The 19,663-nt window shown below is 38.1% G+C and overlaps 1 protein-coding gene across 10 annotated transcripts in view; it reads right to left on the reverse strand.

Moving 5' to 3' along the window:
- Zir (dedicator of cytokinesis) overlaps positions 1-19,663 on the reverse strand; it is a 661,124-nt gene that overhangs the window by 419,107 nt on the left and 222,354 nt on the right. For all 10 annotated transcript variants that reach the window (XR_012967574.1, XR_012967573.1, XR_012967577.1 and 7 more), the window contains one exon: positions 9,042-9,229. Coding sequence is in view for 2 of the 10 variants with exons in the window: in XM_076207846.1 (XP_076063961.1) it covers positions 9,042-9,229 (188 nt within the window). In the remaining 8 variants the exon portion in view is untranslated. The remainder of the gene's footprint in view (positions 1-9,041; positions 9,230-19,663) is intronic.

Genomic DNA, 19,663 nt, shown 5'->3' on the forward strand with positions numbered 1-19,663 from the left:
TTGGTCTTATTAGTGTAGTTATTATTATTATTATTATTATTTTTTTTTTATAATTTCCTCATCCATATAGGCAAATGCCATTTTTATTGACCTCAATAAATTATAGGTTTCTCCGACTATTTTATTGATATGCTTATCCGGTGTCATGTCTTTGCTGATCATCACTCCAAGGTCTTTTTCAGAGTTTACTTTTTTGACCTCTTCTTCACCAATCTTATAATCTCTCGATATTCTGTTTTTACTTTTTCCAAATTCCATTATACTACATTTCTTGATATTGAATTTCACTTCCCACTTTTGAGTCCATTTCCAGATCTTGTCCAAGTCTTGTTGTAATGAGTTGCAATCCTCCTCTGTTTTTACTTTCTTTAGTATTTTTGCATCATCTGCAAAGAAATTCATATAACATTCTACTCCTTCGTCCATGTCATTTATGTATATAGCAAACATGATCGGGGCCAGTACTGATCCCTGCAGGACACCACTTATCATTTCTTCCCAATTTGAGAATTTGTCTCTAATTACTACTCTCATTTTTCTCCCAGTCAGGAAGTCTTTCATCCATTCCAATAATTTTCCTCTGATGCCACCTATTGATTCTATCTTCCTTATTAGTTTATTGTGGTACCTTATCGAATGCCTTTTGTAGGTCCAGAAAGGCACAGTCTGCCCAACCATCTCTTGTATTGTCTATCAATCTTGAGTAGAAACAGATCAAGTTTGTTGTACATGATCTTCCTTGTCTGAATCCAAATTGATTAGGATTCAGTATAGTTTTTTCTTCCAAATGTTTAACCCATCTATTTTTGACAACTTTTCGCAAATTTTTGCTACTGTGCTTGTCAGGGATGGAATGGGTGGGAATGATTTTATGCCTTTTCCTTTTTGGCTACCTCCCTTGTAAGGGGGAAAAAGCCTTGGTATATATAGTATGTATGTATGCTTGTCAGGGAGACCGGTATGTAATTTGATGGGTCTTCCTTGTTTCCTCCCTTATAAATTGGTACAATGTTTGCCTTCTTTCAGTCCTGTGACTGTTAATTCTTGCATGCATTCTTTCAGTATCCAATTTGCAATTCTGTCTGGACCATGTGATTTTCTGACGTCAAGGGCTTTGATTTGGTCGCTGATTTCCTTTTGTGTTACAATTATTTCTTTCATTGAGGGGATCTCTCTCTATTTCCTCACAGTTAGTTGAGTTTTCTATTGTGAATATTGATTCGAAATGGTTGTTCAAAGGATTACAAAGGATTACAAAGGCAGAGCATGCTGACAGGAGACCTTTTGGTCCATATCTAGGTTGGATGGAGAAAAAAAAAAAAAAAAAAAAATCATAATAAAAATGAACAAATAAAAACTATAATAATGTAAATAACAAATAAAATACATAAATAAATGCATAGGTATAGTTAGATAATAAACAAACAGGTAAATAATAAATAATAATAAATTGACATATAACTAATAATAGATGAGAATCAAACAGACAAATGATAAAACAAAAACAAATAATATAAAATAAATGATAACCATTACAACATCTTGCTTAGGTGTTTATCTAAATGATTCTTAAAGCTTCGAACTGAACTACATTGCACTGCCTCTGCAGGAAGTTTATTCCATTCATTAACTACACGGTTGGCAAGTTGTTTCTACCCACTTCCAAATTGAATCTATTTCTGGACAGTTTGAGACCATTGTTTCTTGTCTGATTCTTGTTCAGTGTGAAAATTTTGTCACTTTTGATGTTGTCAATTCCCTTTAGAATTTTAAAGACCTGTATCAAGCCATTTCCAGTTCTTCTGTATATTCATGTTTACCTTGGCACAGCTTTTCTATTTCTTGTTTGTTCTTCAGTTTGCCATTTACATACCTGTAAAATAGTTTGGGTTCTTCCTTACATTTATATATATATATATATATTTTTTATAGTTTCTCTTTTCATCTCTGCGTATTTTTACATACTCATTTCTTAGTTTGATGTACATTTGCCATTTGCTTGTTTTCTTGTCTCTTTTCCATTTCTTCCAAGCTTTGTCTCTTTTATCCTTAGCTTCACTACACCTTTTGTTGTACCAGCTTTTTATGTATGTTCTTTCCATTTTTTGCTGTGGTACATATTTATTCACTCCCTCATTGTACATTTCTTTTTGTATATTCCATTTCTCTTCCATCCCTGTTTCTTCATTTGGGAGGAGAGCTATATTCGTAATGACCCCCTGTTGTATCTTTCCGCAACCAGTTTTTTCTTAAAGTCATGTATATATAGAGGAGGCGAATCAAGTAGAGAAGAAAAGGTAAAAGGTGCAGATGGAGAGATGATGATGGAAGAGAAGGCAGTAAGGGGAAGATGGGCAGAGTATTTTAGGGAGTTGCTAAATGTGAAGGATAGGGAGGGAAAGATAGCTGCAGTGGGAAATGCTAAGAAAATGACCGTGATGAGTGAGGAAAATGGAGGAGAAATAAGGAAGGATGAAGTGAAGGCAGTTGTTAAGATGATGAAAGCAGGTAAGGCATGGATGCCATGCAGAATGTCTAAAAAAAAAAGGAGGTACATTGATAGTGGACTGGCTGGTGAGGTTATTTAATGTTTGCTGGAGAGAGGGTAGAGTGCCAGAGGACTGGAGGAGTGCCTGTATAGTTCTTCTTTACAAGGGAAAAGGGGACAAGTGTGAATGTAGTAGTTTCAGAGGGATTAGCTTGTTAAGTGTTGTTGGGAAGGCTTATGGGAGGGTCTTGATTGAGAGGATTAGGAGAGGAACAGAGGGAGTAATTGGTGAGGAACAGTGTGGATTTAGGACGGGTAGAGGTTGTGTAGATCAGATCTTTGTGGTAAGACAGATATGTGAGAAAGCTATAGGAAAGGGGAAGGATGATTTTTGGGCCTTTATGGATCTGGAAAAGGCTTACGACAGGGTAGACAGAAAGGCACTATGGGAGGTTTTGCGGATATATGGGATAGGAGGAAAGCTTCTAGGAGCTGTCAAGAGTTTTTATGGGAGTAGTAGAGTTTGTGTCAGGATTAGAAATGGAGAGAGTGAGTGGTTCGAGGTAAAGGTGGGACTTCGTCAAGGATGCGTTATGTCACCCTGGCTGTTCAACTTATACATGGATGGGGTAGTGCGAAAGGTAAATGCAAGGGTAGTGGGTCTGGGATTGGAGATGGTTAAAGAAAATGGAGAAAAGTGGGAGGTGAGCCAGCTGTTATTTGCGAACGACACTGCACTTGTGGCAGGATTGGAGGAGGGATTGAGGAAGTTGGTGACAGAGTTTGGGAGTGTGTGTGATAGAAGAAAGCTAAAGATAAATGTGGGTAAAAGTAAGGTGATGAGATGTACAAGGGGTGAAAGTGGCAGTAGTCTGGAAGTGAGCATTAAGGGAGAGCGACTGGAGGAAGTAGATAGTTTTAGATACTTGGGTGCAAATGTGGCAGGAAAAGGTGGAGTGAAGGTGGAGGTAGAATGTGGATTGAGAGAAGCGAGTAAATGCCTTGGTGGATTAAAAAGTGTAATGAGGAATAGACATTTGGGAATGGATGCTAAGAGGAGACTAAATGAAGGAGTGATTGTGCCAACAGCACTGTATGGGGAAGAAACATGGAACATAAGAGAGGAAGAGAGAAGGAGTTTGAATGTGTTTGAGATGAGGTGTCTGAGAAGTATGATGGGGGTTACTAGGCTGGATAGAGTGAGAAATGAGGAGGTGAGGAGGAGAACAGGGGTGGAAAGGGAGTTGGGAGATAGGGTTGATGAAAGAGTATTAGGATGGTTTGGACACATGAAAAGAATGAGTGAAGAAAGACTAGTAAATGAGGTATGGAAGGCAGATGTGGAGGGAGTGAACATGAGGGGACGTCCAAGGATGAGGTGGATGGATGGGGTGAAGGGGGCTTTGGGGAAGAGGGGAATGTCTGTTGAGGAAGGACGGGAGAGGACAGAAGACAGGAGTAAATGGAGAATGGTTGAATATGGATGATGTTGTGATGCATGAGGTGGAATGGGTGGGGGGATGGGGGTGAGGTAGTATGTGTGAGCAAATTTTGACGCAGCCCAAAGGGATTTCTCCCTGTCTTCTCCTTTTATGCAATGGGGGGATGGAGAGGGGGGGTCGCCGATTTAATGAAGCGGCCTTGCTGTGGATGTGCTGTGTCTTGCGACACTGCTTCTGACCCAGGGCAGTGGACAAGGTGCAGGGATGTCCCGTCATCTGGAAGGTGCAAAGATGAGAGGGAGGGTGGAGGGGTGTGGAGTGTATTCAGGGATAGAATGGGTGGGAGTGATTTTATGCCTTTTCCTTTTTGGCTACCTCCCTTGTAAGGGGGAAAAAGCCTTGGTATATGTATGTATGTATATATAATTTTAGCACTCACTGTTTCCTCTTTCAGTTTGTTCCAGATATCTATCACTCTGTGTAGAAAGCTATTCTTTTTCTGATCTCTTCTATAACTGTCTTTTTAAGTTTCTTCTAATGTCCTCTTGTATTTCTTCTGTTCCATTTTAGTAGGTCATTCCTATCAAGAATTTCCATTCCTTTCATAATTCTGTAAATGGTTATCAAATCACCTCTTTCTCTTCTTTGTTCTAGGGTTGGTATATTTAGTTTGTCCAATCCTTGTTCATATGTCAAATTGCAAAGTGTTGGTACCATCTTTGTTGTAGCTCTTTGAATTCTTTCTAGATTATGTTTTTTTTTTTGTACTAGGTGCCCATAGTGATGCTGCGTATTCCAATTTTGGTCTTATCAGTGTAACTATTATTTTCTTTACCATTTCTTCATCCATGTAGTCGAAGGTCACTTTCATTGATCTTAATCAATTAAAAGTTTCTCTGACTAATTTGTTGACATGTTTGTCTGGTGTCATGTCATTTGAGATACTTACTCCTAGGTCCCTTTCTGAGTTTACTTTTTAACTTTCTTTGTACCAATTTTATATTGACCCAAGATTCTATTTTTGCTTTTTCCAAATTCCATTATACTACACTTCTTAATGTTGAAGTTCACATCACTATTCTGACTCCATTTCCAGACTTTATCTAGGTCTTCTTGAAAAGATTTGCAATCTTCTTCTGTACTTATTCTCTTTAATAGTTTTGCATTATCTGCAAAGAAGTTTATATAACATTCCACACCTTTATCCATGTCATTTATATAAATAGCAAACATTATAGGAGCCAATACAGAGCCTTGGGGGACTCTGCTTATCATATCTTCCCAATTTGAGTTCTTGTCTCTAAGTACCACCCTAATTTTTCTTCCATTCAAAATTCTTTCATCCATTCCAATAATTTTCCTTGTATTCCACCTATCATTTCAATTTTTCTTGGTAGCTTTTTGTGTAGTACTTTGTCAAAAGCCTTTTGTAAGTCCAAGAAAGCACAATCTGCCCATCCATCTCTTTCTTGTATTATTTCTATTAATCTTGAGTAAAAGCATATTAAGTTTGTAGTACATGATCTTCTACTTCTAAATCCAAATTGTTTAGGGTTTAGTATATTTTTCTCTTCCAAGTGTTTAATCCATTTATCTTAATAACATTTTTGCATTTTTTTTTGCTTGTAAGGGATACCAGCTGTGTGACTCATGTGCTGCCTGGCCATGTGAGCCCCAGCAGGACACATGACTCACACAAAGCCTCTTTGAGGAAATGCACATGCAATTAACAAGTCTAAGATGGACCATGTCAGACCACAAGAATGATTAACTAGCACCTCAGCTGCCCATGTGAAGATGCACAATAGATTCTTTGAGGAATTTATGTGCAGTGGCAGCAGTGGTCCCAGTGATGACTCGACCAGCACCTCACCTGGCCATGTAAGAAGGACAATTCTTTGAGGAACACATGTGCGGTACCAGCCCCCATACCCTCTATCTTTGTGAGTCAGCAATATGAGAATATTTTGCATCTGGCCAATTATGATCATGTATATAAGATGGACGAAAAAGACAAAGAACTAGACCGCCTTGAGACACTACTTGAAATGCACAGTCATCACCTCCCTACCTGTTTCATCCCCTCCCCCTATTTTCATGCTTCCGCAAGCCATATAATGTTGGCACTGAACTTCATTGCTAAAAAAAAAAAAAAAAAAAAAAAATATCTCCATCAGATTTTGCCTTCAAGCCAGCCTAACATACATGTTTTGGTCTCTTGTTTTGATAACCATACTATGGTATCTTATAAAGATGATTCCAAGGATGAACCCTATCATCACGTTGATAGCTTAAACAAAACTAAAGTTATGGCCAAAAATGTAAGATGATATCAAATGTGACCTTGACCTTAATATTTGACATGGTAGTTAGAATACTCACAATATGTTCTTCTCATCATCGCTTCATTTATTCTTCCAGACAAATCCCTTTACTGCAAAAATACATACACAATTATCATTTCAACTTGCCATGTGGCACATACTGAAGCTCTTCAACAATTTCAACTGCTCTCACTCAGTGGGATTTATGTTGTTCTCTTGAATATGTTTTTATCACTTCTATGAGTACCTCTTCTAAACCTCTTGTAATGGGGATGGGAGAGAACTCTGCCATTACACTTTCCATGTATGCCATTCCTTTTATATTGATCTAACCTAAACAAGTTAACCTGATCAGTTGCATCCCAATTGCTTCCCATAAATATGGAGGTAATTTTCCTACCTTATGCATCTTATGTTCCTGGTATACCTTCCATTAAAGGATGTGGTCTTCCCACCAGCCCATGATTATGACACATCTTGTCCTATTAACTAAATCTCTGACAAGAGATATCTTTTTTATATCCTTCACTGCTTCTTCAACTTCTTCATTTCTCTGCTATTCCATATCTTTAAAGATTACTGCATACTGTGAACCAGATAACCAGCCATCTTGAACTTTAAACAGTTCATTAATCTTATCCTCATTTGATTTTATCCTGGCCTCACTTGCTGTTATGGTAATGAGGAAATTTTCATTTCTCAAAGTCTCATTTCTCTTTTAAAGTCAATCAATTTCTGCTTTCTGAGCACGTTTTGTATTTTTTTCTTGTTTACATTTTCATCCATTTTTATCTCTCTCATATACAGATGCTAAAAGGAGACTGTATGAAGTTAGTGATTGTGCCAACAGCACTGTATGGGGAAGAAACATGGAACATAAGAGAAGAAGAGAGGAGTTTGAATGTGTTTGAGATGAGGTGTCTGAGAAGTATGATGGGGGTTACTAGGCTAGATAGAGTGAGAAATGAGGAGGTGAGGAGAACAGGGGTGGAAAGGGAGTTGGGAGATAGAGCTGATGAAAGAGTATTGGGATGGTTTGGACACATGGAAAGAATGAGTGAAGAAAGATTAGTAAAAGAGGTATGGAAGGCAGATGTGGAGGGAGTGAACATGAGGGGACATCCTAGGATGAGATGGATGGATGGGGTGAAGGGGGCTTTGGAGAAGAGGAGAATGTCTGTTGAGGAAGGACGGGAGAGGACAGAAGACAGGGGTGAATGGAGAATGGTTGTATATGGATGATGTTGTGATGCATGAGGTGGAATGGGTGGGGGGATGGGGGTTGAGGTAGTATGTGTGAGCAAAATTTGACGCAACCCGAAGGGATTTCTCCCCATCTTCTCCTTTTATGCATGGGGGGATAGAGAGGGGGGGTCGCCGATTTAATGAAGAGGCCTTGCTATGGATGTGCTGTGACTTGCGACACTGCCTCTAACCCAGGGCAGTGGACAAGGTGCAGGGATGACCCGTCATCCAGGAAGTGCTAAGATAAGAGGGAGGGTGGAGGGGAGTGGAGTGTATTTAGGGATGGAATGGGTGATAATGATTTTATGCCTTTTTCTTTTTGGCTACCTCCCTTGAAAGGGGGAAAAAGCCTTGGTATAGGTATGTATGTACATTTTCATCCTAAATCGAGACACTTTGACTCATGGGAGAAAAGTAAATTCCTCAACAGTTTTAATTCTGTTGGAAACTCACTTGCCTCCATATCCTTGGAGGCTATCCTTTCCTATTCTGACCTCATTATCATTCTGGTCAATTTCTTTATTGAGATTACTTAACCTTGATTTATGAAGAAAATAGCCATTTGTAATGTAAAAACAACACTTAATAAACAAACATTTTATGATCTCAGAGTTCTTTTGTTTTGCAGCTTTCAAGCAGCACCATCAAACATCAAGATGGCAATGAGGGGAAGATGCCCCCCCCCCTTAAAAAAAAAAAAAAAAAAAAAAAAAAAAAAAAAAAAAAAAAAAAAAAAAAAAAAAAAAAAAAAAAAAAAAAAAAAAAAAAAAAAAAAAAATAAACCATAGCCATATCCAAGATCCACAGCAGATGTCAACTGGATGCAACATTCCCCATCACCTCACCTCACATAGGTGTGGCCCTAAAAGGCCACCATCTGATCTCTGGACTGGACCAATGAGTTGGTTTTTCCATGCTCCCAATAATCTCCCTTTTTTATATTCCCTTTTTTTTCACATGAGCTTAGAATGTATGTATGCCTTGACTTGGTCACCCACCTCATAAGAAGGGATAGGCCTTTTGGTGTATATGTGTACATATTTTCAATCTTGCAACAATAGGCTGGATATACTTATGTTCTTCTATGAAAAATTGTGCAAAAAATTATTTTCAGTTTTGATTACCTTATCTTCAACCTTAACCCAATTACACCACAAATCTAGTAAGATCAAGAGGGCCCACCCTTCCTTAAAGTTTAATGTCACTTGGCCCAGCTGTTTCACCATAATGTCATTAACAATCTTATCAAAAGCAAAATCTTGTCCCCCAATTCAGTGTGGACAAGGTAAAATTGTCCTTGACTCACTGAGCCGATTAATTTGTTATTACTTATAGGCTAATCACTACAATCATATTCTTTTTCCTCTTTTAGATATTGTTTAATTCATCCATGGGGAGCTAAGATGAGAGAGAGGAAAGGGTGGTGGATGGGAGTGGGTATGAGCCTTTTGACTTGGCTACCTCCCTTGTAAGGGGGAGAAAGCTCTTGATAAATAAATAGATACTGTTTCATTACATCAAAGGTGATTTCATAATACTTACCTTGAATACTTTCTTTGAGTGGGAACAGATCCAGGGGTATGATGGGAGAAAGCCATATTAGTAGGAGTAGATGGTGAAGAAGAGGATGGTATCAAATCCTCTGGGTGTGGCAGAGTCACCTGGTAGGCAACATAACTGAGTAAAGTTGCATTTCGACCATGCTGATCATTCTTGTCCTCTAGAAGAGCCTTCAAATTAGAAAATACAAATTAGAGACTGTGCAAAAATAACAATGAAATCTAGACAATACAAAAAACAAACAATTGATGAGTATGTGTATGTTTCTGGAGCTGATCCTGAAATCAAATACTGGCCCCCTGGGGCCACACCTCTTTGAGGAGGTGGAGTTTTTTGTGCTGCTTTTTAGTCTGGTAATCTCTGCAAGTTGCTTGAAGGTGTGTGATACCCCATCAAATTCCCATATAACTTCCATTCTTGTCCAGACCAGCAATTCCCAATAATCAGCAAACAAGTATTGACATATTACAAACTATACAAAAGCATTGATATTAATAATAGGATGTACCAAAACCATCCCAACAGAGCATCTGCACTCTAAAAAACCAAAATGCTCCCCACAGTATATCACTTGAAAATTATAGGTACAGTTCTAAGGTAGAGCCCTCATACCCATTCACCCATCTAATCATATCACCCAAGTACACCCAGTTGAGGGGGGTGGGGGGTGGAATCACGACCAGATCATTAAACAAGTTCTTCAAGACAGACCACTGAGCTTAATTCTTCACTAACACCCCAACATACAACAGAAAAATCCCTCTCATATATAGAGATACCAAAGTTTTTTTTCCCCTTACAAGAGAGGAAAAAAAAAAAAAAAAAAAACACTCCTACCCACTCCATCCCCACACACAGTCCATTCCCATCCATCTCCCCTCCCTTTTATCCTGACTCCTCCCAGATGATGGGTCATCCCTGCATCTTGCCCACTGCCCTGGGTCAGAAGCAGTGTCACAAGACACAACGCATCCACAGCAAGGCCACTTCATTAAATCGGTGACCCCCCTCTCTGTCCCTTCTTGCAGGAATGGAGAAGACAGGGAGAAATCCCTTTGGGCTGCATCAATTTATTTCTCACACATACTCCCTCACCCCCCATCACCCACCCACTCCCCCTCATGCATCACGGTATCATCTATACACAACCATTCTCCATTCACTCCTATCTTCTGTCCTCTACTGTCCTTCCTCAACAGACATTCCCCTCTTTCCCAATGACCCTTTTACCACATCCATCTATCTCATCCTTGGTCATCCCCTCATGTTCACTCCTTCCACCTCTGCCTTCCACACCTATTTTACTAATCGTTCTTCACTCATTCTTTCCATGTGTCCAAACCATCCCAATACTCTTTCAACCCTATCTACCAACTCCCTTTCCACCCCAGTTCTCCTCCTCACCTCATTTCTATCTCTATCCCACCTAGTAACCCCTATCATACTTCTCAGACACCTCTCAAAGACATTCAAACTCCTTCTCTCTTCCTCTCTTATGTTCCATGTTTCTACCCCATACAATACTGTTGGCACAGTCACTCCTTCATACAATCTCTTCTTAGTACCCATTCCCAAATGTCTATTTTTCATTTCATTTTTTAATCCACCAAGGCATTTACTTCCTTCTCTAAATCTAAATTCTACCTCCAATCCTACTCCTCCCTTTCCTGCCACATTCGCACATAAGTATTCAAAACTATCCACTTCCTCCAGTCTCTCTCCCTTAATGCTCACTTCCAGTCTGCTGCCACTTTCACCCCTTGTACATCCCAACACCATACTTTTACCCACATCTATCTTCAACTTCCTTCTTTCACACACTTTCCCAAACCCTGTCACTAACTTCCTCAATCCCTACTCTGATCCTGCTACAAGCATTGTGTCGTCAGCAAACAATAACTGGCTTATCTCCCACTTTTCTCTATTTTCTTTCACCATCTCCAATCCCTGACCCATTACCCATGCATTTATCTCTCACACCACTCCATCCATATATAAATTGAACAGCCAAGGCAACATAACACATCCCTGGCAAAGTCCCACCTTTACCTCAAACCACTCACTCTCTCTATTTCTGATTCTAAAGGAAGCTCTACTAGTCTCATAAAAACTCTTGACTGCTCTTAACAGCTTTCCAACTATCCCATATATCTCCAATACCTACCACAGTGTCTTCCTGTCTACTATATCATAAGCCTTTTCCAGATCCATAAAGGCCCAAATAACATCCTTACCTTTTCCTAAAGCTTTCTCACATATCTGTCTTACCACAAAAATCTGATCCATGCAACCCCTACCTGTCCTAAACCCACACTGTTCCTCACTGATTACTCCCTCTGTTCCTCTCTTAATCCTCTCAATGAAGACCCTTCCATAAACCTTCCCAACTACACTTAACAAACTGATTCCTCTGAAACTACTACACTCACACTTGTCCCTTTTTCCCTTGTAAAGTGGAACTATACAGGCACTCCTTCAGTCCTCTGGCACTCTACCCTCTCTTAAACAAATATCAAATAGCCTCACCAGCTAGTCCACCATCACTGTACTTCCTTTTTTTAGACATTCTGCATGACATCCATCTAACCCAGGTGCCTTACCTACTCTCATCATCTTAACAGCTGCCTTCACTTCATCTTTCCTTATTTCTCCTTCAATTTCCTCACTCATCACTGTCATTTTCTTAGCACTTCCCATTACAACTACCTTTCCCTCCCTATCCTCCTTCACATTTAACAACTCTCTAAAATACTCTGCCAATCACCCTCTTATTACCTTCTCTTCCATTATCATCTATCTGCACCTTTAACCTTTTCTTCTCTACTTGATTCACCTCCTCTTCCTCTCTTAATTTCTTTCCAAAACATCTTTTTATTACTTTCAAAATTTTCTGTCATACTCTTACCCAATTTCACATCTACTCTCCTCTTTGCCTCCTTTATCTTCTGCTTTACAGGAGTCCCTCAAATAATGCGGGGGTTAGGTTCATGAAATTACCGCGTATGACCAAATCCGCATATGCTGACTTTCCATATTAAATACCGAGAACCATATGTATGTATTTACCTAGTATTTACCTAGTTGTATTTTGCGGGAAGGGGAGCTATGCTCGTGATGTCCCGCCTTTGTATCTTGCAGTGTCTAGTTTGTTTTTAAACTCATGAATGGTTTTTGCGCATACTATTCCATTGTCCAGTTTGTTCCAAGTGTCCAAAACTCTATGAGGAAAACTGTTTTTCTTCAGTTCTCTTCTATAGCTATGTTTTTTTATTTTCTTTCCATGTCCTCTTGTGTTTCTTTTGTCCCAGTTAAGTAAGTTCTCACTATCGAGTACCTCTGTGCCTTTCATGATTCTGTAGATGGTCAATAGGTCACCTCTCTCTCTTCTTTGCTCCAGTGTCGGTAACTCCAGTTTAGCCAATCTCTCTTCGTATGATAGGTTTGCAAGTGCAGGTGCCATTTTTGTAGCTGCTCTTTGGATTCTTTCTATTTTCTTTATATTCTTTTTGGTACTGGGGGACCACAATGTCGCTGCATACTCTAATCTAGGCCTTATCAATGTAACCAATATTTTTTTCATCATGTCTTCGTCCAAGTATGTAAACGCCACTTTTATTGATCTTAGCAAGCTGTAAGTCTCCCCGACAATTTTGTTAATCTGTATATCATAGGACAAGTCGTTCGTGATAATTACTCCCAAATCTTTTTCGGATCCTACTTTCTTTACTTCTTTGGTTCCAATTGTATATTTTCCTGATATTCTGTTTTTGCTTTTTCCAAACTCCATTATGCTACACTTCTTAGTATTAAAGTCCACTTCCCATTTCTGACTCCAGTTCCATACCCTATTTAGGTCTGCTTGCAGTGCTTCACAGTCCTCATCAGTTTCTATTTTCCTTAGCAGTTTGGCGTCATCGGCAAAGAAGCTCATGTAGCAGTTCACGTCCTCATCCATGTCATTCATATAGATAGCAAACATTATTGGTGCCAGCACAGATCCTTGCGGTACTCCACTGATCACCTCTTTCCAGTCTGAATATTTTTCTCTGAGCACTACTCTCATCTTTCTACCAGTCAGAAAGTCCTCTATCCATTTTAGTAGGTTTCCCTGTATTCCTCCTATGTGTTCCAGTTTTTTTAGTAGTTTTCTGTGTGGTACTTTGTCAAAGGCTTTTTGCAAGTCTAGGAATACACAATCAGCCCATCCATTTCTTTCTTGCACTATGTCTATTAGTCTTGAGTAAAAGCATATTAAGTTTGTGGAGCATGATCTTCCTTGTCTGAATCCGAATTGTCTTGGGTTTAATATGTCATTGTCTTCCAGATGTTTTACCCATCTATTCTTGATTATTTTCTCACAAATTTTGGCTATGGTGCTTGTTAGTGATACTGGCCTATAGTTGGTGGGTTCTTCTTTGTTTCCTCCTTTGTGTATTGGTACAATGTTAGCGTTTTTCCAGTCCTCGGGTATCTTTCCTTCTTTGAGTGAGCTGTTTATCAATATGTGTATTTTGTCTGTTAGTTCTTCTTTGCACTCCTTTAGAATCCAATTTGCAATACCGTCCGGGCCATGTGATTTTCTGACATCCAGCCTTGATAAATGTTCTGATATTTCCTTTAGTGATGCTGTAAACTCATTCATGAGGGGAGATTTCTTGTTTTTGTCTATGTCACAATTTGGTATTTTCTCTCTGGTGAAAACAGATTTAAAGTGATTGTTCATGACTTCGGCCATCTCTAAATCTTCTGTGTATTCTATGTTTCCTTGGCATAGTTTCACCAATTCCTGTTTGTTTTTAAGTTTACCATTCACATATCGATAGAATAGTTTGGGTTGCTCTTTGCATTTGTCTATAATATCCTTCTCATGGTTCCTTTTCTCCTCTCTTCTCACATTAACATACTCATTTCTATAGTTAACATAAATTTGCCATTTGCATACCCTATTTTTTGTCTTTGTTTTGTCTTTGTCTTTGTCTTTGTTTTGTGTATGTGTGTGCGTGCGTGTGTGCGCGTGTATGTGGTGTATGCATGTGGCGTATATGCATATGTGTATGTGGCGTATATACATAAGTGTGTGTATGTGTATACACGTGTGTGTGTGTATGTGGCATATGTATATGTGTGTGTATGTGGTGTATGTATGTGTGTGTGGCATGTGTGTGTGTATTTACCTAGTTGTATTTACCTAGTTGTATTTTGCAGGAAGGGGAGCTATGCTCGTGTTGTCCCGACATTGTATCTCTCAGTGTCTAGTTTGCTTTTAAACTCGTGAATGGTTTTTGCGCTTACTATTTCATTATCCAGTTTGTTCCAAGTGTCTAAAACTCTATGTGGAAAACTGTTTTTCTTCAGTTCTCTTCTATAGCTATGTTTTCTTAATTTTCTTCCATGTCCTCTTGTGTTTCTCTTGTCCCAGTTTAGTAATTCTTCTCTATCAAGTATCTCTGTGCCTTTCATGATTCTGTAGATGGTCAGTAGGTCTCCTCTCTCTCTTCTTTCCTCCAGTGTCGGTAGCTCCAGTTTAGCCAATCTCTCCTCGTATGATAGGTTTGCAAGTGCAGGTGGCATTTTTGTAGCTGCTCTTTGGATTCTTTCTATTTTCTTTATGTTCTTTTTGGTACTGGGGGACCACAATGTCGCCGCATACTCTAGTCTAGACCTTATCAATGTAACCAATATTTTTTTTATCATGTCTTTGTCCAGGTAAGCAAAAGCCACTTTTATTGATCTTAGCAAGTTGTAAGTCTCCCCGACAATTTTGTTAATCTGTGTATCATAGGACAAGTCGTTTGTGATAATAACTCCCAAGTCTTTTTCGGATCCTACTTTCTTTACTTCCTTGGTTCCAATTGTATATTTTCTTGATATTCTGTTTTTGCTTTTTCCAAACTCCATTATGCTACACTTCTTAGTATTAAAATCCACTTCCCATTTCTGACTCCAGTTCCATACCCTATTCAGATCTTCTTGCAGTGCTTCACAGTCCTTATCAGTTTCTACTTTCCTTAACAGTTTGGCATCATCAGCAAAGAAGCTCATGTAACAGTTCACGCCCTCGTCCACATCATTCATATAGATAGCAAACATTATTGGAGCCAGTACAGATCCTTGCAGTACTCCACTGATCACCTCTTTCCAATCTGAATATTTTTCCCTGAGTACTACTCTCATCTTTCTTCCAGTCAGGAAGTCCTCCATCCATTTTAGTTGGTTCCCTCGTATTCCTCCTATGTGTTCCAGTTTTTTTAGTAGTTTTCTGTGTGGTACTTTGTCAAATGCTTTTTGCAAGTCTAGGAATGCACAATCAGCCCATCCGTTTCTTTCTTGCACTATGTCTATTAGTCTTGAGTAAAAGCATATCAAGTTTGTGGTGCATGATCTACCTTGTCTGAACCCGAATTGTCTTGGGTTTAATATGTTATCTTCCAGGTGTTTTACCCATATATTCTTGATGATTTTCTCACAAATTTTGGCTATAGTGCTTGTTAGTGATACTGGTCTATAGTTGGTGGGTTCTTCCTTGTTTCCTCCTTTATATATTGGTACAATGTTAGCATTTTTCCAGTCATTAGGTATCTTTCCTTCCTTGAGTGAGCTATATATTATGATGTGTATTTTGTTCGTTAGCTCTTCTTTGCATTCTTTTAGAATCCAATTTGCAATTCCATCCAGGCCATGTGATTTTCTGACGTCCAAGTTTGCTAGATGTTCTGATATTTCTTTTTGTGATGTTGTAAATTCACTCATGTGGGGAGAATGTTTGTTATCATCTACGTCCCAATTTTGTATTTTCTCTCTGGTGAAGACAGATGTGTGTGTATTTACCTAGTTGTATTTACCTAGTTGTATTTTACGGGAAAGGGAGCTATGCTCGTGGGGTCCCGTCTTCATATCTCATTTTATCTAAACTATTTTTAAATTCATGTATTGTCTTTGCACACACCACTTTCTCATCTAACTTGTTCCAACTGTCTATTACTCTGTGAGGAAAGCTGTTCTTTTTCAGGTCTCTTCTATAGCTGTCTTTTTTTATTTTCTTTCCGTGTCCTCTTGTATTTCTGTCATCCCATTTTATCAGATTCTCTCTATCAGTAATTTCCATGCCTTTCATGATTCTGTAAATAGCTATCAAATCTCCTCTCTCTCTTCTTTGCTCTAGTGTCTGTAGTTCAAGTTTTTCTAGTCTCTCTTCATATGATAGTTTTGAGAGTGTTGGTGCCAATTTTGTAATAGCTCTTTGTATTCTTTCAAGTTTTTTTATACATTTTTTTGTACTTGGTGACCATATCGTTGCTGCATATTCCAATCTTGGTCTTATCAGGGTGATTAGGATTTTCTTCACCATTTCTTCATCCAGGTATGTAAATGCAACTTTGATTGTTCTTATTAAATTATAAGTTTCTCCAAAAATCTTATTTATATGTTTCTCAGGTGACATATTATTCATAACAATGACTCCCAGGTCCTTCTCATTTTCCACTTTTTTTTATTCCTTCTTCTCCCAATTTATATGCTCCTGTTATTCTGTTTTTGCTTTTTCCAAACTCCATTATACTACACTTTTTTGTATTGAACTCCATCTCCCACTTCCTACTCCATTCCTGTACTTTATTGAGATCTCTCTGTAGTGATTCACAATCTTCTTCTGTTTTCACTCTTTTCAGTAGTTTTGCATCATCTGCAAAGAAGCTCATATAGCTTTCAATTCCTTCATCCATATCATTAATATATATAGCAAACATTATTGGGGCCAGAACTGTTCCCTGCGGAACACCGCTTATTACTTCATCCCATTTTGAGTGCTGGTCTCTTATCACTACGCTCATTTTTCTTTCTTGCAAAAAGTCTTCCATCCAATTTAGCAGTTTGCCCTGTATTCCTCCTTCAGTTTCTAATTTCTTAAGCAACTTCTTATGTGGTACTTTGTCAAAAGCTTTCTTTAGGTCTAAAAATGCACAGTCCGCCCATCCATCTCTTTCTTGTATTATATCTATTAGCCTTGAATAGAAACATATTAAATTGGTGACGCATGATCGTCCTTGTCTGAATCCAAATTGCCTTGGATTTAACACTTTGTTTTTTTCTAAATATTTTACCCATCTACTTTTGACAATTCTTTCACAAATGTTTGCTATTGTACTTGTTAGAGAGACTGGTCTATAGTTGGTAGGTTCTTCTTTATTTCCTCCTTTATATATAGGTACTATATTTGCTTTTTTCCAATCTTCTGGAAGTTTTCCTTCTTTCAAGGAACTGTTTAGTATGCTATGTATTTTGTCTGCCAGTTCATTCCTGCATTCTTTCAGAATCCAGTTTGCTATTTCATCTGGTCCATGCGATTTTCTGACATCGATTACTCAAGTGTGTCAATATTTCATTCTTTGTTACTTCTATTTCTTCCATAGGGGGGACTTTCTCTTTCCATTCGTTCTCTTCAGGTTGTATGTTCTCCCTTGTAAACACTGATTTAAAATGTTTGTTCATAATTTCCGCCATTTCCATTTCCTCAGTGTATTCAACTCCCTCTTGTCTTACTTTCTCCAAGTCTTGTTTGTTTTTCAGTTTATTGTTTACAAATCTGTAGAATAGTTTTGGTTGATCTTTACACTTTCCTATGACATCTTTTTCATATTTTCTCTTTTCCTCTCTGCACGTTTGTACATATTCATTTCTATAAAAGGTATATATTTTCCATTTTTCAGGTCTTCTGTCTTTTTTCCATCTGGTCCAGGCTTTGTCTCTTTTGTCTTTTAACTCCCTACAACTTTTGTTGTACCAGCATTTTACATATTCTTTTTCTTGTTTTTGTCTTGGGACATACTTTTCCACTCCTTTTTTGTAAATTTTTGTCAAAATATTCCATTTCTCTTCCACTGTTGTTTCTTCTTTGTATATCTCTTCCCAGTTTTCTAGTTGAAAGAATTCTCTTATTTTATCAAAGTTTGTTTTTTCATACATCATTCTTCCTTTTCTATATTTTTCATTTCTTTTCATATATTTTTCTTCATTAAGTTCCAGTTCAATCAATATGTGGTCACTTTTACCTATTGGTGTTTTATATTCAATCTTGTCCACTATTCTAGGTTCAGATGTAATTATTAAGTCTAGTCTCGATGGTTCTTCTTCATTTCTATACCTAGTGTTCTCCTGTATCCATTGTGTCATTGTATGGTCAGTAATCATCTCAAGTAGAGCGTTTCCCCATGAGCCGTCTCCACCCTTTACTGTCATTTCTTCCCAGCAGATTTCTTTGCAATTAAAGTCGCCCATCATAACTATTCTTCCTCCATCTTCCATTATTTTATTTAATGTTATCTTTGTGTCCTCTAACATACTTTTATGTTCACTCTCTTCCCATGAGGCTGTTTTCGGAGGCACATAATTTATCACAAACTTTCTGCTCTTCTTATCTCTGTCTTCCACTTCTATCATAATCATCTCTACTGTATTCTTTCCATATATGACACCCCTCACGTTTATATCCTTAGTCAGGAACATAACTCCACCCCCTTGCTTTTTCTGTTTCTAATCCAATATTTATATGCATCATGTCCTACACTGTTGGGTGGTAGTGGGCCTTTTAATTTTGTTTCTACAATTCCCATTATGTCCGGTTCTTTTTCTTTCAAATAATCATTCAGCTCATTCAATCCTGTTATTAATCCATCTATATTTGTGTAAGACACTCTTAGTTTTCTGCCACTTCCATTGTGTTCTCTGTTTCCCTTTTGTTTTTCGCTTGTATGTCGAACTGCCTTAGTTTCATATTCACTACTCTCCAATAGAATCTCTCTTTTTCTGACTCCGTTCTTATCTCGTTTTTTTTCTTAGCTTCAAGTCTTTTCTGCTTTTCTTCCTCTCTTTCCTCTTTATTCATTTCCCTTTTTATCCATACCTTTTTATATTGTTCACTTGTTGCTAGTTTCCCTGTTTTGGATAAGATATTCTCTGCCGTCATTTGTGACCTGAATTTAATCTTAATTGGTCTGGTCTTATCTGTACTATACTTTCCGAGCCTGAATTTTTCCTCAATTTCCTTCATAATTTCTGGTTCATCTTACTGAACTAATTTTAGTAAACTGCTTACTTTTTCATTTTCCTCATTGGTTCTTGAGGTTCTATCTGGGTTATGTTTCTCTTCCATTCCTAATATAATTATACATTTCTTTTTATCAGCTAAGTCTCTTACTATATTCTCCTTCTGTCTCATCACTTTAATAACTGAGTCTTCAGTTTGTTCTCTCATTTGCTGTTTAATTATGTCAGTAATTGCAACTTTACTGTTTTCTTGAATTGCCTTCCATCCCTCTCTGTTTTCTTTATTATTCATCTTTAACTCTTCATTCTCCTTTTTTACTTCTTTCAACTGTCTTTTTAGGTCTTCTATTTACTTAGTTAAGTTTTTGTTCGCCTTCTCTAGTTCTTCCAATTTTTCAACCCTCTGTACAATGTTGTTAACATGACCGAACCTACACTCCAAGTCCTCGATCATCTTATCGACCTTCTCTTCTAGTCTTGTCAGTCGGGGGGGTTTGTGTCCCCCCCACCCTCTTTAAATCCCTGGAAAATATTCTCATCACTTTCTACTGTATTGCTCTTAT

The sequence above is a fragment of the Oratosquilla oratoria genome, chromosome 24 (genome assembly GCF_046742065.1).
Source record: "Oratosquilla oratoria isolate Oo_2021 chromosome 24, ASM4674206v1, whole genome shotgun sequence".
In the NCBI taxonomy this organism is placed as follows: domain Eukaryota; kingdom Metazoa; phylum Arthropoda; class Malacostraca; order Stomatopoda; family Squillidae; genus Oratosquilla; species Oratosquilla oratoria.